This window comes from Suillus paluster, assembly GCF_016628075.1.
Source record: "Suillus paluster strain FC165 chromosome Unknown EDB91scaffold_61, whole genome shotgun sequence".
Taxonomy (NCBI): Eukaryota; Fungi; Basidiomycota; class Agaricomycetes; order Boletales; family Suillaceae; genus Suillus; species Suillus paluster.
This window is the reverse complement of record NW_024537621.1, coordinates 229,996-253,810: the sequence shown is the minus strand read 5'-3', so window position 1 is coordinate 253,810 and position 23,815 is coordinate 229,996. Positions and strand designations below refer to the sequence as shown.

General features: G+C 47.2%; 11 protein-coding genes across 11 annotated transcripts; 4 read left to right on the top strand and 7 right to left on the bottom strand.

Annotated features, from left to right (window-relative positions):
• Positions 1 to 174: 174 nt before the first annotated feature.
• On the bottom strand, positions 175 to 1,477 carry EDB91DRAFT_1252028 (Alpha/Beta hydrolase protein; the record flags this gene model as incomplete). Its single annotated transcript, XM_041323449.1, has 9 exons — positions 175 to 210; positions 262 to 389; positions 451 to 505; positions 566 to 603; positions 662 to 715; positions 771 to 872; positions 923 to 1,013; positions 1,091 to 1,236; positions 1,357 to 1,477. 9 exons carry the CDS (start codon positions 1,475 to 1,477, stop codon positions 175 to 177), a joined length of 771 nt encoding a protein of 256 aa, XP_041173711.1.
• A 1,375-nt stretch (positions 1,478 to 2,852) lies between these two features.
• On the bottom strand, positions 2,853 to 3,878 carry EDB91DRAFT_710089 (uncharacterized protein). Its single transcript, XM_041328174.1, has one exon. It carries the CDS (start codon positions 3,748 to 3,750, stop codon positions 3,043 to 3,045), a length of 708 nt encoding a protein of 235 aa, XP_041173710.1. The 5' UTR covers positions 3,751 to 3,878; the 3' UTR covers positions 2,853 to 3,042.
• A 243-nt stretch (positions 3,879 to 4,121) lies between these two features.
• Positions 4,122 to 4,866, bottom strand: EDB91DRAFT_1153449 (uncharacterized protein). Its single transcript, XM_041319521.1, has 3 exons — positions 4,740 to 4,866; positions 4,623 to 4,687; positions 4,122 to 4,565 (listed from the first exon to the last, which is right to left on the bottom strand). The coding sequence occupies exon 3, from the start codon at positions 4,534 to 4,536 to the stop codon at positions 4,273 to 4,275; it is 264 nt and encodes an 87-aa protein (XP_041173709.1). The 5' UTR covers positions 4,537 to 4,565; positions 4,623 to 4,687; positions 4,740 to 4,866; the 3' UTR covers positions 4,122 to 4,272.
• An 82-nt stretch (positions 4,867 to 4,948) lies between these two features.
• Positions 4,949 to 6,663, bottom strand: EDB91DRAFT_1153447 (Alpha/Beta hydrolase protein). The gene is made up of 6 exons (XM_041319520.1): positions 6,367 to 6,663; positions 6,148 to 6,312; positions 5,543 to 6,092; positions 5,405 to 5,489; positions 5,249 to 5,348; positions 4,949 to 5,188 (listed from the first exon to the last, which is right to left on the bottom strand). The coding sequence occupies exons 1-5, from the start codon at positions 6,518 to 6,520 to the stop codon at positions 5,253 to 5,255; spliced, it is 1,050 nt and encodes a 349-aa protein (XP_041173708.1). The 5' UTR covers positions 6,521 to 6,663; the 3' UTR covers positions 4,949 to 5,188; positions 5,249 to 5,252.
• A 95-nt stretch (positions 6,664 to 6,758) lies between these two features.
• Positions 6,759 to 7,584, bottom strand: EDB91DRAFT_710055 (uncharacterized protein). The gene is made up of 2 exons (XM_041328173.1): positions 7,035 to 7,584; positions 6,759 to 6,970 (listed from the first exon to the last, which is right to left on the bottom strand). Exons 1-2 carry the CDS (start codon positions 7,472 to 7,474, stop codon positions 6,940 to 6,942), a joined length of 471 nt encoding a protein of 156 aa, XP_041173707.1. The 5' UTR covers positions 7,475 to 7,584; the 3' UTR covers positions 6,759 to 6,939.
• A 32-nt stretch (positions 7,585 to 7,616) lies between these two features.
• EDB91DRAFT_710029 (WD40-repeat-containing domain protein) lies at positions 7,617 to 10,092 on the top strand. Its single transcript, XM_041328172.1, has 9 exons — positions 7,617 to 7,625; positions 7,695 to 8,772; positions 8,835 to 8,855; positions 8,908 to 9,087; positions 9,146 to 9,307; positions 9,356 to 9,460; positions 9,522 to 9,665; positions 9,724 to 9,886; positions 9,938 to 10,092. Exons 2-9 carry the CDS (start codon positions 7,828 to 7,830, stop codon positions 9,952 to 9,954), a joined length of 1,737 nt encoding a protein of 578 aa, XP_041173706.1. The 5' UTR covers positions 7,617 to 7,625; positions 7,695 to 7,827; the 3' UTR covers positions 9,955 to 10,092.
• A 31-nt stretch (positions 10,093 to 10,123) lies between these two features.
• EDB91DRAFT_1153438 (uncharacterized protein) lies at positions 10,124 to 11,202 on the top strand (the record flags this gene model as incomplete). Its single annotated transcript, XM_041319519.1, has 5 exons — positions 10,124 to 10,497; positions 10,553 to 10,626; positions 10,651 to 10,781; positions 10,832 to 10,856; positions 10,922 to 11,202. Coding segments are annotated over exons 2-5 (373 nt in total), but the record flags the coding sequence as incomplete, so codon positions are not given.
• A 2,267-nt stretch (positions 11,203 to 13,469) lies between these two features.
• EDB91DRAFT_1330330 (casein kinase I isoform delta) lies at positions 13,470 to 14,644 on the top strand (the record flags this gene model as incomplete). The annotated part of the gene is made up of 6 exons (XM_041325351.1): positions 13,470 to 13,547; positions 13,609 to 13,756; positions 13,850 to 13,883; positions 13,934 to 13,969; positions 13,993 to 14,413; positions 14,562 to 14,644. Exons 1-6 carry the CDS (start codon positions 13,475 to 13,477, stop codon positions 14,642 to 14,644), a joined length of 795 nt encoding a protein of 264 aa, XP_041173704.1. The 5' UTR covers positions 13,470 to 13,474.
• A 1,214-nt stretch (positions 14,645 to 15,858) lies between these two features.
• Positions 15,859 to 17,251, top strand: EDB91DRAFT_1305083 (uncharacterized protein; the record flags this gene model as incomplete). The annotated part of the gene is made up of 5 exons (XM_041325029.1): positions 15,859 to 16,077; positions 16,127 to 16,153; positions 16,221 to 16,230; positions 16,363 to 16,858; positions 16,909 to 17,251. Exons 1-5 carry the CDS (start codon positions 15,922 to 15,924, stop codon positions 17,249 to 17,251), a joined length of 1,032 nt encoding a protein of 343 aa, XP_041173703.1. The 5' UTR covers positions 15,859 to 15,921.
• A 1,008-nt stretch (positions 17,252 to 18,259) lies between these two features.
• On the bottom strand, positions 18,260 to 18,967 carry EDB91DRAFT_1058487 (uncharacterized protein; the record flags this gene model as incomplete). Its single annotated transcript, XM_041314165.1, has 3 exons — positions 18,260 to 18,424; positions 18,485 to 18,669; positions 18,706 to 18,967. Coding segments are annotated over 3 exons (612 nt in total), but the record flags the coding sequence as incomplete, so codon positions are not given.
• A 1,344-nt stretch (positions 18,968 to 20,311) lies between these two features.
• EDB91DRAFT_1252021 (uncharacterized protein) lies at positions 20,312 to 22,569 on the bottom strand (the record flags this gene model as incomplete). Its single annotated transcript, XM_041323448.1, has 8 exons — positions 20,312 to 20,464; positions 20,512 to 20,682; positions 20,732 to 21,052; positions 21,108 to 21,474; positions 21,528 to 21,693; positions 21,747 to 21,805; positions 21,863 to 21,988; positions 22,043 to 22,569. The coding sequence occupies 8 exons, from the start codon at positions 22,567 to 22,569 to the stop codon at positions 20,312 to 20,314; spliced, it is 1,890 nt and encodes a 629-aa protein (XP_041173701.1).
• Between the last annotated feature and the right edge of the window lie 1,246 nt (positions 22,570 to 23,815).

The following is a 23,815-nucleotide window of genomic DNA, read 5'->3' as shown; positions in this document are numbered from 1 at the left end:
ACAGGGGGGAACACGACCGTGCCAGGGAAGCTGTCGGGGTTGATGTTATAGTTCAAAGTTTGCAACGTATTGACGTCTGCAGCGCGCAAACAATAGAGGGTATCCGAACTTGAGGTACAGCTGTGAGTTGAGAGTATTAGCTCGGAAATGGCCACATAAAACCTTTGCAAGGACTCACTTTGTTCCATCGACGACCTCACTGTACACCATCTGGTAGTGGCATTCAGGACGCACGGACGTTGACCGTAAAACAAAATTCACCTCCGGAATTCGGTCGTTATAGTTGTATTGTGATGGCAAGAACGCAGAACTCGTCATGGCAGCTCTGAAGAGGGGAGGCTGCGTGTTTCCTCCATGAGCAACAAGATGCTGTAGCACAGAACCGGCACCTGAAACGGCGAGAGTAGTAAACAAGACCTAATGATGATGGAGGTACCTAACTCAGCTCACCAGCAGATTGTCCCCAAATCGTTACCTTCGTTGGGTCCCCACCGAAACTACTTATCTATCCAAGTAATTTTCCTATCAGTTGAGGTACAACACGCAAGGAGATATTTCTGCTCACGTAGGCCTGAACCCACTGTAAAGCATAATTTTGGTCGACTTAGAATATCAGGTTCAGCCGAGTCTGAAGGATTGTCAGTCCATGATAATCACCTACGTAGTCCAGCATTGAGTGCACCCCCTTCTTTGACCGCTTTCCCAGGTAGGAAACCTAGTCGGGAGTGTACTTATAAGTTTGAAACCTCGAAGAAGTGGCGAAGACATACCGAATAAACCGAGGCGGTACTGCACCAAGACAGTAATGACACCATAATTCGATTCCATAGTTAGATCTGCGCCATTGTATAAACTCGCAGCTCCTGAAATACCTGTACGAAAATCGATTCATCGACAGACGAATATTGCATATGATACTTACCCTCCTCCGTGAATCCATACGACAACTGGGAGCCCTCCCGATGGTGTGGCCACCACTTCGCTTCCGGGAGTGTATACACTATCGGATGCAACTACCAATCGTAAATGTTAACATCATCGTTCATGGCAGGGCTTACTTCAAGAATAAACAGTCTTCCGACTGACTGACAGCCCTTTTCCTCGTAGAGGTGTTTTCATAAGGATTTGTCGAAGAATTGCCGATGGGCGCTTGATAACAGTTATTTGTGTTGGTGGTAGCTTGTTGAACCCCAGCGATGGTCGATGGAGGCTGCGGAGCTGCCCATCTGAAGTCGCCTATATATCTAGTGCGTAAACTGATATTGTATACAACAAACGAAGGTGGACGCACCGACTGGAGGAGCCGCGTACCGTATTCCGAGAAAGCTGGTGATGTTTGTCGCTGTATCTACCGACCCTGGTACCGAGCATAACCTAAGTCGATGATGGGTGCAGACTCGGTGGTCGCCGGAGAAGATAATGCTTCTAGTGCAAGCAAAGCCTGTGACAAGGCCAACAGATTAGCTTTAATCAACATTTTAAATCTCATATGTGTGCAGTGAGAGTCAGCTATGCATGTTTATAACCCCTGCGAAGCAGGCACGATCGGGTTCGGCTCAGAGACGACACTACGGTCATCAGAGAACTCGTGAGTCTACCCAGGTTACGTTGATTACGGTATTTTACATGACCTTATATGACTTTATATTCCAATATGAAGGAAAGAAGCTCAATATATGACGATATATCGTCATATAAGACATTATCTGCGGCTCATCAGTTCACTGATGCACTTAGCCACATGAAACGTTTGATTTGAGGGTCACGAACGAGATGTGGCATGAGCTGGCACGGATATGATTGGTTCGCTCACAGTTTGGATCCCAGGAAATTATGCTGAACAAAAATTCATATCAAGACGCTAGATGAGATGACGAAGGGTCGGGAAATGAACGGCAAAGGATGGTTAAGACAGACGGACGGTCACGGACCTCGCCGTCACTAGGAGTGACGTTCCACTGTAATTTAAGTCTCACGGCCTTCGAATCAAGGACTGACCTTAGATGAATCCCTAGTCTCGATGTTATGGATCGGGGTTTGAAAAATGAGGGCTGAGTGAGAGAATTTACAGCGCTTGATCACAACATCTGTGTCGTCCAATGCCGCCGCACACCGTTTCAGATGATTTGAAAGCTTGAATCCCTGTTCTACGTCGACATGGGTACTCCATCAAGCATATCTGCCATCTACTTGGAGTCAAAAAGACTCTGTATACAAAGTTTTACGGCTCTTTCCCTCACAGCACATTCACAGCAAGAATAAGGCCAGCGTCACACCATGAATGACACAAAGATCACTCGCCCCTGAGAATTGCTAAGGTAGTACTTGAAACTATATTTCTTCCTCTCAGTGACCCTATAGTGTGATTTGTCGTGTTTCGCGAGAATTGAAGTCAAAAATTCAATGTAGTTGGGCTTGGTCTGGATAAGTTCCTTGACTTTTGTGGATTTCACTTCCTTGGCTTTTGCTTTGCCATTACTTTCAGTAGTAATCTTGGTGTATGTATCCAGGTGAATAATGAATGTAGCCTTGAATTCAGGTATCTCTGGGGAATCTGATAGGGACGACATCGTCTTTCAGCGAGCCACAGATGTACACTATAGCGCTACTACCTCAGGTGCTTACGGGGTCCTTGTCTGGGCGTTTCCAATGCACAAGTGTAAGTTGGTCTGACTGCCGCACGCGCATAACCGTTACACCAAAAGGTAGAATACTGAAAGCTTAGCTTTCAGTATCAGCGACAGTATATATACTGAGTATGGGAACTCAGGTAAGCCAGCGTGCTTACAACAAGTTTTGATTTGCGATTCTGCACAGTTACGCAATCAGCTGTAAAAGAAATACACATACAGCTACAATATTTCTAGGGTCCTGACTCCGTCCATCATGTTGAGAACGGAAGTCGCGTCAATGACCTGAGCAATGAGTCACGATCCGACGCGATTCTAATTTCTCTTGTATTCTCCGCCGCGCTGGCAAAATGCGCTGAACTGTTGTCCAAGGTGAACAATCAATCCCGATCCTCGCGAGAAAGATTTCGAATCAACCAGCTCCTGTTCTCCACGAGAACCGCCGGGAAACTCGTCTGACGGAGTCCCGCACGGACCAAAAATCATCCTCGCTTGGCCTATCGTCTCCAGAGTCAGGCAGATCTGCAAAATCAGGTAGCTCAAGGAGGCGACGATCCCATGGACGGACAAGTAAGAAATTCTGCAGAGGGGGCCTTGCAGGCGTGAACTGAATCAGTGTCTCTTTTGTGGTGACCAGCAGGTCGCGAAGCCCGTCTGCCTTGACTCTATACGTGAAATAAGCCTCGAGGGGTGGGCCACTATTCCGCATGACTTCCGTGACACGGAATGTGATGCAAGGCAGATGCAGTCTGCAGTTCGCGAAGCGAGGAGAGCTCATATTGTCAAGTTGGTCATACAATTTCGAAGCCAGTCCCACAGCCACAATATTTTGTAGTGAGGAGACCACTGTCTGAATCTCATCTTCAGACAAAGATGGGAGGGCGCATGACGGAGCTACACATGAGGAAATTTCGGCTGGAAGACAACTATTGAAACAGGATGGTTGTCCAACCCAGTCGAGGGCAGCAATGTCGCCCGACTGAGCCACGATCTCTTGCAAGGGCTCCCTGAGCGCACGTTGCTTATTCTCGCCATAAGGATGGGTAGTTGGACGCCAAAGGTGCCAAACAAAGAGTACGCGATGTCCTCCGGCACAGTGGTGACACGAGTAGACGCCCATTGGAGTTTCTCTCGGGCGTGTCTCATCCCTGGTTGGAAGGCGATGAGGGCGCGTACATCTATCCCCGTTGCATCCTGCAACTGCATGATCGTGTTAGACTCCTTGTGGTTGAAGGAGTCGTTATTGAGATATAGTGTCCAATCCTGTTGGTAGAAAACAAATGACTTTGGGAGCCAGGGAATTCCGGGACGGTCCATCCTCGGGTGTTCAAGCACTCTGTGCTAGTGCGCCAGGCTTGGACAAAGGCGGAATATCCGACAGGTAAGACAATTATGAGCGCAGAAATTATGATACCGAGGCAAACACGGAGTTAAGCAATTTTGAGCTCGACATTGTTATGCTGGTCGATGCAACACGAATCAACCCACGCCCAGTGATACTCCGTCTTACGACGAACAATGTCGCAGAATGATGATAGCAAGATCATTGAGGGTCGCGACTCTCTCAGGATGACCGAGGGGGACGGAGGAGTAGTACAGCCCGATGGAGCCCAATGACCTCATCAAGGTCAGATTGGTTGCCTCACTTTTGGAAGCTCTCGTGAATTAGGATGGCAAGATCGTTAAGAGTCGGGATTCTCTCAGGATGACCGGGGCGACGGAGTAATGGTACAGATCGATGGAGCCCGATGGCTTCATCAAGGTCAGACAAGACGCTCCGTTGCTGAGATCTTTCATGAAGTTTGATGGCCAGATCGTTGAGAGCTGCGATTCTCCCAGAATGACCCGGGGGGCGGAGTTGTAATACAGCCCGAAGGGCCTCAATGGCCTGATCAAGGTCAGACATAACGTCCGTGTTCGAATCTGTCTTGAAGGCTGTTGACAAGGTTGTTGAGACACATAGATCAACGAGAATATTAATGGCCATCTTACTGAGAAGGGTTTCGCAATGAATGTGAGATCAGAGTGCAGATATTTGAGTCAAGTTCGTGGCGAAACTGTAAGAAGATGGCGCTCAGTCACCGACATATGAAGTATGAAATCTCCCACCTGATCCTCGCTCAGCGCCGCACATGACTGGAAACAAGCGTCCCACAAAACACAATTCAGCCGAATCTTTGACTCCTGAACCAATTCTTCAATGACAGACCACTGTCGGACTATGTCGGACCTCGTCGAAATCTCAGTGTAGCGTATGCGAAGACAGTATGAGTTCACTAGCCTTAGTGACCCATGCTAACCTGCAAGCATCCAGAAATATGCGAAGTACGATGGAAATCGTATGGTGTCTTATGATGTCTACGTGAAGAGAGCAGAGGTCACTTGCCATACTCAGGTCCTTCAGCATCTGGTATGTGATTCAATTCGAACACACGCCACTTTCTTCATCGTTCATCCCCAGCTGGACAACACGCAGTTAGACAACTTTCTTCCAGTGTTCGTGTGATGTGCGATAAAGAAGTTTCAAAGAATTTATATTACATCAAGCGAGTTCATATCTATCAACACATCATCAGCCGAACGTCCCCAGCAGAGAACGATTGCAAAAAAAGACTTACGATCCTACATCTTCGCCTTCCTTTTCCCTACACCATGCATGATCTCATCCAGAATCTCGATGAGTGCCTCGCCGAGTCCGTCCGGTTTCTCCTGAGGAATCTAGATAGGGAGGAATCAATATCTTACAACTAAGCTCGAATGTCGGGGCTACATACCAGATGTCCTGCCCCCTTAATAATCCGCTGAGACACCACCCTATTCTCTGCAGCGTCCAAAATTTCTTCCCTCGCCGCTTTGGATCTACCACATACAGCGTCACTCCCCCGACCACGAACTTGAAGAAAAAAACGCACATAAATTGCTCAAACTCAGCCCACACCACATGTACACCCCTCCCAGCTTCCTCCACCGCTCGACACGCGCGCCCCAGAGCCTCCGGCTCCACCGTGTGCGATAAACACGCATATAACGGGCTCTCCTCATCCTTCCTCAAAGTAGGAGTAACATAACTCTTCCCATCACTTTCCGACTCATTCACTTCTTCAAACCCATGCTGAACATAAGTGCTCAAAACCCTCTCATCCCACTTCCTCCAAACACCCTTCCCACCGACTAACCACTTTACCAAAGCCTCCATATTCTCCCAACGGTCTCGTTTAGCCAGACAGCCTCGAACGTTTGCAGCCCCGTGAATTGAGCGAGGGTCAGTTGGAGAGAGAGAGGGGAACATCAATGTGGGTTCGATCATGACAAGAGCAAAGGGCGTCGGGCATGGATTGGTGGATGCGAGTGCGAGGATCCATAGGGTACAACTCCCGGAATGAGGGATGCCTACTACCGAACTGGTGTTGAGCCAGGGAGAGGAAAGGAAGGCTCGAAGGTAGAGCGCAAAATCTGCCGTTGCTGCAGGCAACATTGATATTAGTGTGATAACATATATGGAGGACGAGGAACGCACTGCATGCTCCCTTCCCACTTGCCTTACGCGCATCAAGCACGGGGCGGTTGAGAAGCGCCGTTTGACCATGATTAGGGAAATCGAGCACCCAGATATCTTTGATCGTTGCACGAGTCTGGTCGTGTGAGAGCAGGCGAGTGATGGTAGGGTCGTACTGTTCCTTGTCTGCACCAACACCGTTTTCGGTTAGTTGTACGAGATATGGATGAAAGAACTCACGTCCAGCGATCCCATGTGTGAACACGAGTGTGAGGCCGTCTTTGGAGGAGGAGACGGGGTAGTACAACGTGACATACTTGAGTTCCACTGGGTCTGTCCCTAGAGTGGTGTGTAATGAGAGGACGCGCCGCTCAGGTGCCGGGAACTGGGACATTTTGGGCACGCCAGGCTATGTAGTGTTCAACCAAAATCAACCTGTAGGACGTTGGGATAGAAATGAAGCAATAACGAGCAAGGACAGCACTTCTAAGCGCCAACTTGCAGGCGTAATCTCGACAACCATGTTGGCAACGAAGTTCCGGTTACTTCGGTGTGAGTTGCATCGAGGCTCCCACATCCCCGGGTGTTGCCGCTTGGTTCAATTCGTCCTTACTTTACGTAGTAGTAGCTCGTCCTTGACATTTATCTGAGCGGCTGCTTGTCCAATGGCATTAGGCACTGAGAATGGCTAGGAGAGCGGAGATCGATTTCAGTACTTCGACTCAGACATTTTGCTGTCATCAGCCTGACATCCCTATACAGCACCAGAATTCGCAGATGCCATAGCTCGCATCTTCTACCGCAACCAAGTCCTCACCGAAGCATCGTAATGCAATTACACGACCTGATGCAGATCATTTTGAATCAACGCATACTCACATTACATCGCCGCTCATATGGAGGATCACCTTTCCCTGTCGTATCGAGATTCGACACGAATAGAAACTTCTCCCTGACTTTCTCCCCAGTGGGGTTGCAGATATCTGAACACGGACATCCATGACTCGCTCGGACGGCAGCCTATGTAAAGGGATCCTACGCATCGGAGATAATAGGGCAGCGAAAATGACGATGACACTTCCTGTGCATGTGCCATCCACAAGGGCAACAAATAACACGACTCCCGCTGTGTTCTCCTGTCGCAGACTCCTGTGTGGAGGTGTCGTCCGCTGCAAGATAGAGAGTGCTGCTGTGCAGTGGGTTTATTGGTATCAGTCTCTGCGCTCAAGGGACATAGGAAGGAGAGGAGCAGAGAATGAAGGAGAAACGAAACAAAGAACGAGAGGGCAGGAAAGAAACAGATGAATAAATGGTAGCGAAACCAGAAACAAAAATAAGAACATAACATAGACTGCAAACATTCAATTCAAAGCTCACTTCCACCCTAGATCATCACTCAGCTCCGCAATAGTGAAGACAACGTGAGCAGCGGGCTAGCGCAAAACAGGAACTTACTACATGCTGAACGCTTAGTAGTGCACGCGGACTGTTGACTTTATGTAAGTTTGTGAGGCACTACCCTGCAATCTCCTATCTAAGTTGTGCCCTGGGCGTCTATGTAACACGAGGCAGGTAAATGCAGTGCAATAGCCAAAGAAAGCACCGTACACAAGCAAGGCTCTGCAGCTTGGAGCAAGACGTCCATAACTCCTCCACCCAAGTCCACCTCGACCGTATTCAAGACCATTAACTTCCAGTAAAATGTCGCAGCTCATTCCAAACTTCACCACACGCATTCGAGTTTTCAAAGATCACATGGAAGTTATACACGCTGTAGCAGTTTTCCCGGATAGACGACGTATGATCGTGGCCTCGGATGACACGACACTTTGTCTGTGGGACTTAGAAACAGGCGTGTTGAAGAAGAAGATGGAGGGGCATCGTGCCAAAGTGAACCAATTGGCGGTATCACGAGATGGGCAGACGATAGCAAGTGGCGATGACGAGGGAGAGATCATCCCCTGGAACGGAGAAACCGGGGAACCACTTACCCAACCTATCAAAGCCCACTCCGAGGAAATCTCGGCGTTAGACTTTTCTCCTGATGGTAAAGTGCTAGCCACCGGTTCAACAGACAAAACGATGAAACTATGGAGAACGGAAACTTGGCAGATGGAAGGAGACCTATTCGAGTGTGATAGTGAAGTCAACTGCGTTCAGTATTCGCCATCTGGTAAACATCTTGCGATCGCAACAGAGACCAATATCAAAATCCATAATCCTTTACACAACCTCTTCCTTGAGGGACGTCCTCTCACCAGAGTCGAAGTCAAGACAACAGGCAACCAGTCACTCGCCTGGACGCCCGATGGCACCCGCCTTCTTTCATCGGGTGGTGAGGACGATCCCAGCATACGGGAGTGGGACACATCTACCTGGAAGCAGGTCGGTGATCCCTGGACGGGCCACACTGATTATATCGTCGCCATTGCCATTCATCCTGAGGGCACCTACCTGGCTTCTGCATCTTATGACAGCCATGTCCGTCTCTGGCGGCTGTCAGATCGACGACCCATCGCCATCTTTCAGCACTCAACCTGGATGACATGCGTCACTTTCTCCATGGACGGAAAACATGTCCTCAGTGGAGGTGATGATAAGATGATCTCAGAATGGGAAGTACCCGAGTACGCTTGGCCAGAAGAGGTACTTTCCCGCCGATTCCCTACACTTCCGCCATCTCATCTTGCATCTTTTTTAATTCCAAGGCTCAACACCCTGATTCAAAGGCATGTTTCCACCCTTCAATGGCATACCATAATTCGAGCATTTTGCATGCAGATCCTTGCCATCAACACAACCGCCCGAAAAGCTTGCATTACGGGAGATTTGTCTGCAGCTGAAAAGATACTCACGCAAGAGATCGAAACCGATGCCAATAATGACATATCCTACGCCGACCGCTCGCTCGTTATGGCACGCAAATTTGACTGGGACCGGGCACTTCATGACGCGAGTAAGGCAAGTATGCTGACCCACCGTGCTCCCTCAACATAGGCTGACATTAATCGTGATATAGTCCCTCAGCATACGGCCCTCATTGACAGGGTATGTTGCCAAAGGTATCGCTCTCTACGGGAAACAGCAGGTGTTGGACGCGACGACAGCCTTTGACCTCGCGTTTACGTTCGCGTTCACGGATGGAGATTCAAAGACTCCTTTTTTCCTTTTCTTGATCAAGGCAGGTTGCATTTTTCTTACACACTCCGTACTTCATTGCGGGTTTCAGGTGATAGCACTTTTCAATGCAAATAAACATGAGGAGGCAATGCTGCTCGTCCAAGACCTGGCTACCCGTCCCAATCCTGATCCTCTTGGTTCTCGTGTCGTGGAAGTACGTATCATGCACTCGATGGAGCCCAGGTTCGTATCCTCACTGATTTTTCGCGCATCAGGCGTATCTGCGAGTCCAGCTGGGAACCATTGCCGTGGACGGTGCGCTTCACAAAGAAGCTGCAAACCACTTCACAGCAGCTGTCAAGGCTGCCGCTTTCTTTTCTACATTGGACATTCATGCTATGTACGCGGACTTTGTTGTGGTACGTCGATATGACACGACCGAGAATCCTCTTTATGCTCAACTGCTTGCTTCTCCAGCTTTTCGGCTGGGACCTCAAGTCCCTGTGGCAAATTGCAAACCAGCAACGCTACCATGCACTCATTCAGTCAGGTAAAGTTGGAGCAGCCCTGGAATCGTATCGATACATGATGGACATGAGCGATGAGGCCACGAAGGCCATCTTCCTTGCTTGGATCAATAGTAAGTCTCTAGTAATGTTATCCGTGCTACGATAATTACCCTTTCACTCAGCTTTCGATGAAGAATGAAGGGCACACACGAAGCTCGAGGCCATCGTAGCGAGTTGTCCTTAGAACAGAGATATTTACCCCATTCTGATTTGTACCTCGATTTTATACGGATCTCGCCCTTTGTATTCATATCGTGTGCTAGCTCATAATGCAAAGCAAGGAGGCCCCTCGAAAGCTACTGCAAATTTTACTATACGAGCAGCCTCACTCCCCTTCCCAGTTCATTCACCTCCCTAAGAAAACTCGACAGCACGACTAACATTCGTCAATCCCCAAAAACTCGTTTCAAACATTCAACTGGCATGTCTTCCACCTCCGTGACAGGCTGGTACCGCATTATTGAACACCACATCCAACCATCCAAACGCCTCACGGGTGCGATCAAATGCCTCATCGACATCTTCTTGCTTCGTGACATCGACCTTGAGCACCAGGAACTTGAATATCGAGCCGCAAGATCGCACAGGCCCTCTGGTTTGCAGAGAGTCGCTACTATGATGTCTCCTTGGCTGAGTGCGTACTCTGTCATGCACCTTCCGAATCCCGACGACGTGCTCGTCACTGTGTGCGATGCTTAGTGTCGGCCACACTCCTAGTAAGCAGAGGAATGGCTTACCGGGAGAGGATATTGTAGCTTGTTCACGAAATGATGGGTTTTCCTGCTTCGGTCGTGGCTTTTATGCCACTCTGTCGTGCCCCAGGGTCATATCACAATCGTGCCCCAGTCGGAAACATTTGTAAGACTTGTCACTGGAAATGCTACGTCGGAGAGTTGACAAATCAGCAGTTCGTGAGCGCCGTCGGACGCAGGTCACTAGTACTTTGGCACTCTCAAAAACCAAATACTCAGGGAACATCAGTCAAGTGGATTATCAGTAGCCTACTATTAGCTCACTCATCATGTACTTGTCTTATCTTCCCTATGTTTTACTCCGTAAGTCTCAGGATCAATTGATGTGTGTAGTACATGGTAAATGCGACTAACCATCAATTCCTGGTCAAGACGTATGACCGCTTCAAGTCCTATCAGCCGGACGGACTTACTACTGATTTCCATCGGATGGTATCGCCAGCAGAACAAACGGAGCAAAAGCTCACCGATCATCTTCGTCCTCATGAACGCTTCCAAGATTCCAAGGATAGGTCTTCGACTACTAATCTGAAGCACCATGCCATTGGCTGCTGTGGCAAAGAGGCAGTTGACCTTGCATTTAGTAGCGGAAAGGTACAGGCACCGAGTGGGTCAATCTTCTCCGCCTTTGCTCGCCTACGTAGTGCTATTTCTTGAAGTTGTAGTATGTGTACCCGCAAGTAAATGCATACTGCGGGTAAGCTGCCATACCCGCGGGTTAGTACGGGTAACACCGTGCCTCTACCCGTAGGGGTATGGTGTTGAGGGGTATGGGTACGGTGTTGACTTTCCGACCTGCGGGTATACCCATGGTATATCCTACGTGCACATAGATAAGTAACTCACCTTGTTCTTCTACTTTCCTTGCATTCGGGATATTCTATCGTGTATGATCTTGGTCAAGGGGTGATGGGGATTTAAGAAAATTTTCGGGTCAGTTGTGAGGGCAAAGATAGACTAGACTAAGTACTTACTATTCCGCAATTCCGCCAGATGAGCCTTCTCAGGCGTGAGGATGACATTATCATGTCAACAAACGGAAGTTTCGCGAATCCGGTGCTTCAGAGGCTGGGTAGATCATTCTAGGAATGATAGACATAATTATCCACAACGTTAACGTTGCAGTTCGCCAACTCCATTCTGTTTCAGACACAAAACAAGTCTCTGGTACGGATATGTATCCACTTCTTAAAGCAGGGGATTAGCATAGCAGGGAATTAGCATAACATGTTCGAGCACCTTACTTTAATACTTATTCTTCTTTTTTTCGCGCTGAGGAGACCACCGAACGACGGTGAGTCATGTGGCTAAATACAGGATGCAAATTACTCATACTCACGCAGTGACGACCCTGTGTGTGCAGTCTGAATTACGCCGGCAAAATAAAGGACATACACTGTCAGGGTCACCGGCAGGTACCGATGCTGCAGATATTGATGCTGTCAACGCAGCAACAACAGCGAGGACACAGGAGCAACGGATTGTTAGTGAGGATGTGACATAGGATCTGAAGGGGACAGTAGGAAGACGGCTTGCTTTTATGTGCTGAATATTGTTATTCATGGCGATGTAGGAAGAACCTACATATATCTGTAGTTCATACAGATGGTCCGATCAATATTAATTTGGAGTGGAACAAAATATCAACCTTGCGAAGCAAGGTCACAGCTATCTTCATATCGATAGACCAGGGTTTGGAAAAATCGTCTAAGCGCCTCCGTTTACTTGTGGAGCTAAACAAATAAAAGGGTCAGACTTGTCTATTCGGGCGAAATTTATCAGAACGACAACTGTGTGCTCACCTTTTGGGCGCTCTCTGTGATGAACCCGCCCCAATTGGCCCCAACTGCGAAATTCTCGACGTAGTCTCAGTGTCAAGCAAACAGGTCATCGGTAAAATACATGTCATTGCAAATGAGGTTGTACTCAGCATTGAAAGTTATAGTTGCGAGAGCCGAAGCACGCGGTTGGCAGTTGGATGGCTTTATCCTGCCACTTGCCCTATGTCAAAGTTCGAACCCATGCTACGAGCAGACAGTGACCTGCTGCTGTTTGACAGCGAGCTCTGGTATGTGCCAACGGGTTCCCGAGCATAGTCAAGTACTCCCAAAGTTGCAAGTTACCAAGGTAAGTAGTACGGGAAGGTGCACCTCTGTTTGGTATTAGTCTCCCTTAGGCAGACCAATATGAAGGAAGACAGTCGTTCCTGTTTGGTATGCTCCAAGCCTCCAAGCTTAGACAAATAAAGCAAAAATCTGAAATCTGGTCTATCGATATGAATATAGCTGCAATATATTTGCCGCTGTCGGGAACAAACCAATATTGTTTGCTTTTCATGTCATCTTTATGACGTCTGGATTTTTTCAGCTACAACTCACGCATTAACTTGCAGCTCAACATCACAAAAATTGCTCAACTCAATCTGTTGGGCGCAACAAGTTACACATTACTGCAGGGTTGTGTCACCGAACGTGCCAAAGTCTTATCGGAATACTCATATCGCCTCTCTGCACGCTAGTACACATCTGCTTATACGTCAACCTAAACCGACAATGCCTCATAATCAGTCAAGCCGAAGACGAATCGCTTCTTGGACCGCTACCAAGTAGTGCAACCGCAGCTCGGCTACGGCCCGCTCCGGCTTGGTCTTCATCGGTTTGCAAGTATTTTGGCTATCCTAGTGAGCCAGGCTACTTATATATAGTTTGGTCTGGTTTGTTAGCCGTTTGGAGTCCCACGAACCAACTGTGAGCCAAAAATAAACAACAGCAGCTCGAGCTGGCTTGAGGCCAGCTCAAGCTGATTTATAAATACGAAATCACGTCTCTGTTGAAGTCTCATTCCCGGTTAGTTTGACTGTTGCTCCTCGAGGCCTCAAGGCTCAAGTTATCTCATAGTATACCCACCATGAACCATAAGGTCCCGATACGAGTTGACGGTAGATTCAGACTCGGAGATGTTTTGGGATCTGGTTCATACGGTGTGTTGTTCACAAGCTGACTATGATTATAAAAAATTAACATACTATGGACCCTACTTAGCTGTTGTGTACCATGCTTGGAACATCATCAAAGATGATGCAGTTGCCATCAAACTCGAATCCATCACAGCCCAGCCATCTTCTGTACAGCATGAATACACCATTCTGAAACAACTTGAAGGTGGAGTTGGGATACCCCGCGCTCTCTGGTTTGGTCAAGAATCAACATATCATGCTTTGGTTCTTGGCCTCCTTGGGCCATCACTGCATGATCTTTTCCTCGCACATGATTGAAAATTTAGCCTTCATACTGTTGTCAATCTAGGAATCCAACTGGTCAGTCGGTTTGTGCTGGGTTGTTGCAGATAGGATAACCCATTTTCCAGCTCTCACGTCTTGAGTACATCCACTCGAACAATTATGTTCACTGCAATATCAACCGCAGAATGTCTTGGTGGGCCTTGGCCATTTGAAGCACACTGCATTTATAATCAATTTCGGTATCGCGAAGGAATACTGGGACACTGCAACCAGAGTCCATATTCCCTTTCGTCAAAATCAATGTCTCACTGGCACTCCTGCCTTCGCTTCAATCAACAACCACTTAGGAGTTGACCTGGGTCGTCGTGACGACCTTGAATCGCTTACATACATGTTGATCTATCTGTTACGCGGCTCCCTTCCATGGTTAAATAGTGACCATGAGAAACTCTCCAGCTCTTCCATACTCAAGCGCAAGGTCAACACCACCATTGAAGTCTTATGTGATGGAATTCCCGTCGAATTCGCAAGTGTTCTCATCTACATGTGCTCTCTTGTGTTCTTGGAAGACCCTGACTATGGGCATCTTCATTCATTGCTTTGTGGTCTTCAAGCCACCTTGGCTGCGCCATCTACATGCTCGCTGGATTTCAGCATGCCCAATAATCACATCACACATCACCCTCCAATCTCCAATGAACACTGGATAGCCGAGGCGGCCCCATGTCTGCCGGATGCAACACCACTTTGCAGATCTACTCGTGTGTGAGTATTCTGTCTCATTTTTCCATTCACAATCTGAAGCTAATGTGATTTTGAAGTTTACACCAATGTAATACCTCTCCCATGCACCCAACTGCACTGCGGAAAAAGCCATTAGTTGCTAGATCACGCTGTTGAATATGTCTTTCTATCTCTACATAACTGTACAGTGTACAAGTCTACAATGTGTTTCTCATAGGTTTCAAACCATTCAATGCAGTCAAATACATGTTGACAAATTTGCATCTTGAACGTTTGAACCCTAGGCCTGATTCCTGAATCCCGACTCCCAAGGGCTGACTCCATGCTGAGTCACGCAGCTTCTTATCTTTTTCTCACCCTACCATCTCCTTGCCCATCCTCCTTGCAAGTTGCAAGTGCTGTTTTTCTGCAAATCGGTCGGCCTGCTACAGAAACAAACTTGTCCTGGATACCTGTACCTTACTCCTGAAGCCTGATTCCCAACATCTACCAGTTTCGCCTTATTGAATCATATCACTGTCATGACCAACGACGCATGGGGGATTTTCCACAAACACCCCAATCCCCTTGCACTGTATCACAATTAAATGCTCAATCAATCAGTCATCGACTCCTGGAATAAAGGTAAGCATTAACTCGCTTGACCCATTGGTTGATATTTGAAACATGTGTTCAGTGACCGTCAAACCACCCACCCTAACAACCATGGCAAACCCTCTGCAAACATGAGATGTCCCTTTCGCTGGATGTCCTTGCTATATCGCAATCTGACTTCTGGACAGCCAGTTGACTCTGAGGATGTAGGTAAGCTTTACTGTGCTTGATATAACCAACTGATTGCGAGATCTGTTACAGGGACCTTCAGACCCCTATCGTCTCCACCAAAACATCGCTGTCACAACCGCGTCATACCATGTGACAGATGACGTCACCGGCACGTGACTAAACTGCAGAGCACAGCATGACAGCTGTTGGAGCAAGACAGCTCTGGAACTGACCTAGACCAGGATCAATAGAAGCCGCGCGCTTCTTCCTTATCGCCCCTACCGATACACCGGTACTGACTATCGTTTATCCTATCGCTTATCATGACAGATAGCGTTATCTGACTTGGACACCTGCCACTGTGCCGGTGCCATACCCTGGACCCTTACCATTGAACCGGTACTCTTATCTCTGAGTCCTTACGACTCACATAGACGCTTACCTAGTTGGGACGCTTTCTGGCTACCCAAGCCTACCCTGAACTCATAGGACGATACTTATATATACCACAGTAGTTAGACCATGTATTCTCTAACTTGATCTTCACTTGTGATATACGACTCTAGCTTCTACCATTGAAACTTCAGTCAGTCATTCTGGATGGATGGCCTCCATTCAGTCTTCCATCGTCCTGGTGCTCCATGAAGCGGACACGGGATCGACCCTATCAAGTGCACTGTTGGGAAAGCCGGGCTTTCCTGTAACAGATCTAGGGTACATCAGAACGCACATCTTATGGTATTGGTATCCCTCTCATTGGGTAAGTAGTGGGCATCAGGGAAACCCCACACATATATTGTGCTGCCTAGGACCACTCAAATGAACAAGATCTTATGGTACGTACCCTGGGCATACATTCCGTTGTCCTCCTGGTGTCATATCACAATTAATAATGTTGTTCAGACCTTCACTTGTGCGTACATGTTGGACTTGTCATTAGTTGACTCAGCATTGGTGTTTCCCCGCTGTTTCCCTTGACGAAGATACATAAAGACTGTGTCTTTGAATCTTTACTGTCACTCAAACATGCCTCCTTGTCGACGAGGGCAGAAGTCTCAAGTTACCACTGTGCCTACTCATGCTGCTGTAACTCCTACTGCTGCTGCTCCAATTGATGCTACTGCCATCGTTACCCCCATTGCTCCTGCTATTGCGCCCATTGCTGCCACTGTTGCGCCCATCACTGCTGCTGTTGCATTGAATGCAACTATGCTTCAACACCCCCAAAGGCAATGGCAACTGCCTCTGAGGTTCCGCAATAATAGCGCAGTTCGTACTGGCACTAGTCGCATGCCAGATGATGGAGAATACATTGACATTGGCAATGTCTCCGGGGACAAAGAAGATAACTTGCCTGCACCCAGCGTTAGGGCTCCTCCAGTTCCCAGCCCTCTGCAGACAGTTACAAGTACCATCTACTCCACCCAAGTCGATCCCTTGGCTACAGGTGTCCGAGGAACGCAGCCTAAAAGCACTGCTGATATTAATCACTTCTTTAGGGAAGATTCAGCTACTAAACACAAGATTTGCCGAATTTGCGAGTGAGTTTTGTGTCTGCAATTATTTCATTCTTTCTTATGGCCTTGTCCAGGGATTTGCAGAAGGTGGACAGTTCACACCAGGTTATGTCGTATAAGCACTCAACTGGCACTTCTGCCCATCGTACTCATGATTTCTATCACCACACTGACATTTTCCTGCAAGAGGCGGAGCGCCTACACTGGCCTATCTACATACAGCCACTCAATGAGCGACTTGCTGAAGGGTGGACTTTGGCAGCTATCCATGAAAGCTCCAGGACCCTGCGTATCACATTGAGTCGCTCGGTACCATCCCTAATCAGGGACATGGCAATTTTCCGCCTGGAACCACCTTATCTCCGGACAATTATATCCCAGATTTCAGCATTGATGAGATGCACTGTCAGTTGGTGAAATTCATAGTTGTGGATGATCAGGCAAGTTGATATTTACTTTCTACGTGCCCTTGCTAATTCATTTTCTGCAGGCAATAAACATTATCAAATGTGTGGAGTTTCGACGCCTGATACATTTTTTGTGGAAGGATTTGACCGATTCAGACATTCCTCACCACACAAAACTTCGTGAGCTCATAATCGTTGCATGGCAGGAGTATTTCCAGGTGTTGAAAGGTGATCTTGCCGTGAGTGTCTAGTTATCGAGAATCCCACCATATGTCTTATGTATTCTTACAGAGGGCGCAACATCAGGAAAAAGGGTTATTGCTATATTAGCTCATATAGCGCTATATATGAATATATAGCATCTATAGACATCATAGGATCTAAAGCAATCCCCCCCTCTATAGAGAGGACATATAGTGACATATGGCATTACTTGTAGCTAGGAGTACATATAGGCATATATATTCAACTTCCAAAATTTGGAGGCACCTCAATTTTTTTTCCTTTACTACACTATATTTCTGCTATATGTCTGCTATATTTGCATTTATATTCACTTTCCACATCAAAAAAAGTAAGAGCAAAGACAAATCAATTCAAACTATAGTTAATCATAGTGACAAAAATTTGCAATTAACTACTACGCCTTCCCCTGCTTGGATACCTTAGCTGCTGTCTCTAGGGCTGAGAAATCAAATATTGGAGTAGGAGCGTCAGTTGATAGAGCAGTGTGGCCTTTCCTGTATTGGCACTGTTAGCAGAGTCTATAAATGTGATAATCATGGATGCACCAGAGCCCCTCCTTCAGCTCATCCCAGACAGTCTCCAAATAAGTTGGACATTTGTTGGAAAATTTAGCGAGCAACTCCATAAAGCTCTCCCACCTGCGATAATACATTAGATACACAAAAAAAAGAAAAAAAAATCAAACCGAGATTTGAAGTAACTTTCTGAGAAGTTTACTGGTGATCCTCTTTTTACTCCAAGAAGGACACACTCCACCTACAATCATCATCAGTCACACACTCAAGCATGAAGGATGGTCACTTACTGCGCAAGTGATAAGAGCCAGGATAGGAAGATTATCTGTGTAGGCATTTCCCTTCCTACCCCACCACTGAGCCTCCAGTAGTACTCTGAATGCTGGGTTTTTGAGTGGCGCCTGTGTGTCACAGGTGAGATTCTGGGTATATGAATGATCAGTATTAGTCCTGCTCTGCTTTGGTCCAAGTTGAAGACTCACCCTTACATCCATGCCGCCATTCATAAACCTCATATCATCCAGCAACCACTTCAAAGCTTCCTGGAGGTCATCATCAGTCCAGTCGGAGCCTGTGCCAACTCCAAAACAGGCGGGAATACTAATTCTGGCTTTGGCGACAAGCTCACCCCTTATCTGAGTGGCGCCTTTCCATGTCTGCAAGAGTACTAATCAGCTTATAGATATTAGAAAGAGAAAGTCACTTGCATAGTCAATGAGCTGAGCCTTGAGGGCGTCATAACCCTGTATCTCCTTCATCTTCTCCCACAACAACTTGTCTTGCTTGGACGATTCCAGGATGAGGTCCCAACACAGCTGGTCTCTATCAGAGGAGGAGGGAAAGCCTTCCACTGTAGTGACATGTAATCTTAGGGCCTTGTGGCCAGAGATGGCAATGCGTTTGGTGTGAGGGCTCTCCATATGACTGAGAGTAGCTAACTTTGATACCTTTGATCTGGGAACGCTGGTTGTAATGCAAGGCTCCGCGCTCACTTCCACCTGGTGGTAGTAGTCTGTTAGCTATCTGTATCAAATTACAATGAGCACTTACCTCTTCACCAGAAAATTTAGCGTGCTCCCCTTCCACCCCCTCCATGTCTTCCTCCCCCACCCTCACCCCCACCCCCTCCTCCTCCTTCTTCTCCTCCTCCTCCTCCTCCTCCTGGTACTCCTGGTCTTCCTTGTCCAACTCATCCATGCTATCAAGTTCAGAATCAAGAATTGATTGTACCATACCGGTATCTTGAGAGTCTGCAACAGGTGAGGCTAATCGCCCAATCCTCCTGACTTTTGATGGTGGTAACTGCGCATGGTGGTCTTCTCCTTCATCTGCAGAGCCAGCGGACTTGTTATCTGTCTCATTAGACAGAATATCTGCTGCTCTCTTGCGTGATGCTATTGACAACGTATTAGCATACTTTACTTAGCATGCTCTAATGCTTACCTTTCTTGACATTTTCAGCTGCCTGAGAAGCCACTGCTTTCTTCTTAGCAGTGAGCTCCTTTAACAGGTTCTCCTCCTGAGCAGAAAGGCCACCAGGAGTCATAGACTTGGACTTGGCCCAAGAGGCAGATGAGGAGGTATCGCTAGTAGAGGTCGGTGGTGTGCTGGTGTTCTTGTTGGTATCCACTGCACCCTTCTGAGCCATGCCTCTACCTCTTTGTGCAGTTCCACTTCCGGTTCCACGTGCAGTTCCACGTCCTGTTCCATGCATGGTTCCATGTGTTGAGGAGACTCCATTACCACGGATGGGGACAGATGAGCCTTGCCCTGAGGCGCTTCTAGTGTTAGGCCGAGACATGGGTAGAAGAGGAGAGAAGGAATGGGAAAGTAAAGGAAATATTAGCAGCAAAGAATTACATAAACTTTGGCTCAGAGCAAATAGATGTGGTTCTGTTACTGTTACCTTCTGTAAGATAAGCTAAGAGGCGGATAGAAGCTGCTTACTATGCCCTCAAAATATGGGGAAAGTAGACTCTTAGGAGCATTGGTAACAGATAGGTCCATGGTTGAACTTTGAGCGACTGTTGGACAGCACTGTAAGATCTACAGGTTTTCGAAAGAGTCTAAGTGGAATTGAAGCACCCATGATCCTTCCAACCATTACGTTTATCCTTCCACTTCTGAAACTCCCCATCTGAATGAAGTACCAAGGAGGCTCTTTCACCTAGGTAGTCCAAGTTGAAATGTGTTGTTTCATCAGACCTAAAGCAAGCACAATCTCTGTTATGCATCTCAACAACAACTCCCTGCTCCCTCATCACCAGTCCACCCCCTACAAAGTTACTGATGGGCAGTACTAAACACAGTCAAAAGTCCTTTCCGTCCCGATGACCTATTGTGCAGACGTTGATGTTCACCACCAGAGACAAGAAAGGTTTTACCGGTGATCCACCAGCATTGGGAAGAATATCAACGAGCTCAGCAAGAACAGTATAGTCATCTGGAAGATAATGAGCTACCTGAATATGCATCAGAGAACATACTACAATACTCAAAAACTACTCACTGTCTGCTCTATCCACTCAAAAACCTCCCTTAGGTTATTCTGGATGTTGAGATACAGTTGCTCATATTCAAAAGTTTCGCGTGACATGTAAGGCAGTTTTTGTGTGAGGTTAGTTCTGCCTGATGTAGCCACCAAATCATGAGGGTGTGTGTCAGCAGGTGCCATGTTGCCCTACTGGATATCAGTGTCTACATATCAATGGTCATAAGCATGTACTCACCGAAAGACTGTATCTATTCCAATGGCTAAAGTGAATGCAGCGAAACAGTTCATTTGCTTCAGATTGTGATACGGCCTCAGGATCCTGGGTCTCTTGAGAGATGGACAACACGGTGTGATTCTTGAACACATCTAGGCAATCAAAAGTAGATTTCAGTAATGGGAAAAGGGTATCTCGCATTGAAGGAGGCATGAAATTGCAGATGAACACCATGAGGCTCCCATCCAAGTTGTGAATTTCCAATGCTCCTGGAAGGATAGACATTGGAATCTTGATGTAGGTGTCTGGTTGTTTAATTCTGGAGGGGTAGAACATGGATAGCTGCCCCGTACAAGACCTGTCAGTTGCATACCATTCCCAGACAATGAACGCTCACCTTCACCTTTAAATCTTCTGTGTCAGTGATTGTTACTGCACTCTCCTCAACGATCTTTCGCTGCTCAATAGTCCACAGCAAGTTCTGCACTTTGTCGCCGTTAACCAGATTGCGTTGGTTCTCAGGAGCCTCACGGTCAAAGGCTGTCTCTATGGAAATCAACTTTGGGAGCATCTTGATAGAGGTAGAGTCGTCAAAGAATTCGGGTAAGTGCAGTAGTCTTACAGCAGGTGAAGCTGTAGGTGCTGTTGCTGCGCCGACATCTCCAAATGACCTGGTGATGCACCCCAGGCTCAGCTTCTCATCCCAGCAAGGGTCTAGACAACTTCTCCAAGCCGATTTGTGCCAAGAAGGGAGCTGGTAATTACTGAAATAGATATGATTGGATACCGGTGTGAACAGTGATAATATCATCCTTACTTAGTATTCACCCCATCAAAAAGGCGGTCAGTGTCCCTAATGCACGTCCAATCCACCTCTCTGTCCAGGGCTACAGATGCACCAGGCATGCTCAAAGGTAGGGATTTACGCAGACGAGATATCATTGGTATAATTCTCCTTTCTATGAGAACCAGTAAATCGCTTTCTGTTCCGGTTTTTCAGGTACAGGAATGAACTGCTGATATGGGCGGGACTTACCGCAGGCATTCGGCCTTCTCAACATCTTGGTGATTTCCCAGGGCACATTGGCTTGCATCCTAGTTACAGTCCATCACAGGTCTTTGGCAGCCACGAGAATTAGTAGATAGAATGACCCCCCTGCTGCCAAGTGCATGAACTTGAAACCCGTGGCAATCCAGAACAGAAAGGTGCGAATGGTAGGTCTGTCCACCGGTAGGGTTTCATATAAATCACTGTAGGTAGTGGATGAATCTATCATACTAATACCCATTCAATTAATGATTATGAAAGTCAGATGAATGTTTGAAATGCACCTCTGGCATTTCATTGCTAGCTGCATGTAGTTCACCATGGAAATCAAACTCCACCCAACACCCTTTCCGCCCCAAACCTTACACCGGTAAGTCAAAGACGTCACAGTATCACCTGACAACTGAATCTCAGATGCCACAGAGCGAATACTCTCCATCCACTGGGCCAGATCCAACTGAAGACCAGTGTCCATGGCTGCAATTACCCCAATGAAGGCTTCTGCCGAGATGTTGGAAGAACGGGCCGTGTTTTCTCCGATGGTCCACCTTCCTCCCATAGCCAAATTCCTGGAGTTCCTAGGGCAATGATGGTAAGGTTGCATTCGGTGAGATCCCTTGCCACCCGAAAGAGCACATCCACCTGCGTATTGCCTGTCTCCCACTGGATTGTCTTCGGTTGAATGCGGCGAAGGTGGGTTATGGGTGAGTAATTGATTAGCAAGAGCCACAGCTAGCTCGCTTTGCATGAGTTGCAGGGCATCCAAAACCAGAGAAAATTCTGTGTCGTCTAAGGAAACTTGAATAGACATATGGGGCCTTGCCTCTTCTAGCTTGTTGTTCCGGATGATGTGCGGGCAGTTCCTTATATGGTAATGAAACATTTTGCAGCGATGCACGCTGCAATGATGGGTGGGAAATTCCCACACAGAAGCACCGTACCATTAGGGCCAGCTTGACTCACTAATGGTTATTGATGGAGTCTGGTAAATCTGTTTGAATGCAACTCATCTTGATCGCCTCGAACATCGCAGTTGTATAGAAGATTTACTTTCTTTGTTGCTCTTGTTGATATGGATGTATGAGCATCTGTTGACACAACTGATTAGTACTAACCTTTTTTATGTGGGATTTGGGTTGCTTGTTTGGTGGACACTCCACTAGACTGGAACGGAAAATGTTGCACTTCTCCCCCAAACTGACACTACTCTTCCAAATGCCAAAGAAGAGTTCAAAAAAGTTCACTATCACGTCAGTTAGACAATCATGCCTAGTTCGCTTTATTGATATCAGCCACCAGATGGGTTCTTGTGTCCATAACCTGGATGCAAAGGGACCGCTCCGGGCAGATACCAAATATTGGGCTGTGAAGACCCTAAAACACCGCGCCTTCCACAATAACAGATGTTGCTCCTTGAATACATTTCCTCTTCTGAACGGCAGCGTATCCATGCCATCCTTCCTCAATGAGGCCAATTTGCAGGTTGTCAAGCAAGCTTGCATCAATGACGGCCGATATTATGATCTGTTCACGCGACTCCGGACACTATTTCTTCTGCATTCTGTAAACCTCACAGACGACACACTTCAAGACATGGCGCAGAAGATACATGAAGTAGGCTGTGAAGTGATGTCAAATAAAGTGCCCAGCAAGAAGACACCATCATCAACCGATATCCTAGTGCAGTCCCAGATAGAAACCCAGAGAGTGAATACTGTACTTCTGTTACAAACTCAGATGGTTCCACACTAGATACCCGCAAGGAGTACCGATCTAGTGTTGTGTCGGGTTTTCGAGGTAAGACTACTAGATGGAAAGTCTAGTAGAAGATAGTGTAAATGTGATAGAAGCGATGAGGCTTGCTATCTAGCTTTCGTGCTATCCCTCTGTCCTGAGGCTTTAGGCGTGATACTGAGTAGATTCAAGTTAAGGACTACTACAGCATACGGAGTCCTTTATATACGAAAAGCAGAAGATACCGGTTGAACGGTAAGGGTCAAGGGTAGTACCGACAATGTGGTAAGGGCATAGGGTATGAGTCAGAGATAACGGATAAA

Bases quoted from the DNA above. Each gene is read 5' to 3' on its own strand.
- EDB91DRAFT_710089 (XM_041328174.1), bottom strand. From the start codon at position 3,750: ATGGGCGTCTACTCGTGTCACCACTGTGCCGGAGGACATCGCGTACTC.
- EDB91DRAFT_1153447 (XM_041319520.1), bottom strand. From the start codon at position 6,520: ATGTCCCAGTTCCCGGCACCTGAGCGGCGCGTCCTCTCATTACACACC. The intron at 6,313-6,366 runs GTGAGTTCTTTC...GTGTTGGTGCAG, and splicing joins CACACATGGGATCGCTGGAC to ACAAGGAACAGTACGACCCT. The intron at 6,093-6,147 runs GTGCGTTCCTCG...TGTTGCCTGCAG, and splicing joins AAGTGGGAAGGGAGCATGCA to CAACGGCAGATTTTGCGCTC.
- EDB91DRAFT_710029 (XM_041328172.1), top strand. From the start codon at position 7,828: ATGTCGCAGCTCATTCCAAACTTCACCACACGCATTCGAGTTTTCAAA. The intron at 8,773-8,834 runs GTACTTTCCCGC...TTTAATTCCAAG, and splicing joins AGTACGCTTGGCCAGAAGAG to GCTCAACACCCTGATTCAAA. The intron at 9,461-9,521 runs GTACGTATCATG...TTCGCGCATCAG, and splicing joins TTGGTTCTCGTGTCGTGGAA to GCGTATCTGCGAGTCCAGCT.
- EDB91DRAFT_710055 (XM_041328173.1), bottom strand. From the start codon at position 7,474: ATGTTATGTTCTTATTTTTGTTTCTGGTTTCGCTACCATTTATTCATC. The intron at 6,971-7,034 runs GTGATCCTCCAT...GATCTGCATCAG, and splicing joins TCTCGATACGACAGGGAAAG to GTCGTGTAATTGCATTACGA.
- EDB91DRAFT_1153449 (XM_041319521.1), bottom strand. From the start codon at position 4,536: ATGTCTGACCTTGATCAGGCCATTGAGGCCCTTCGGGCTGTATTACAA.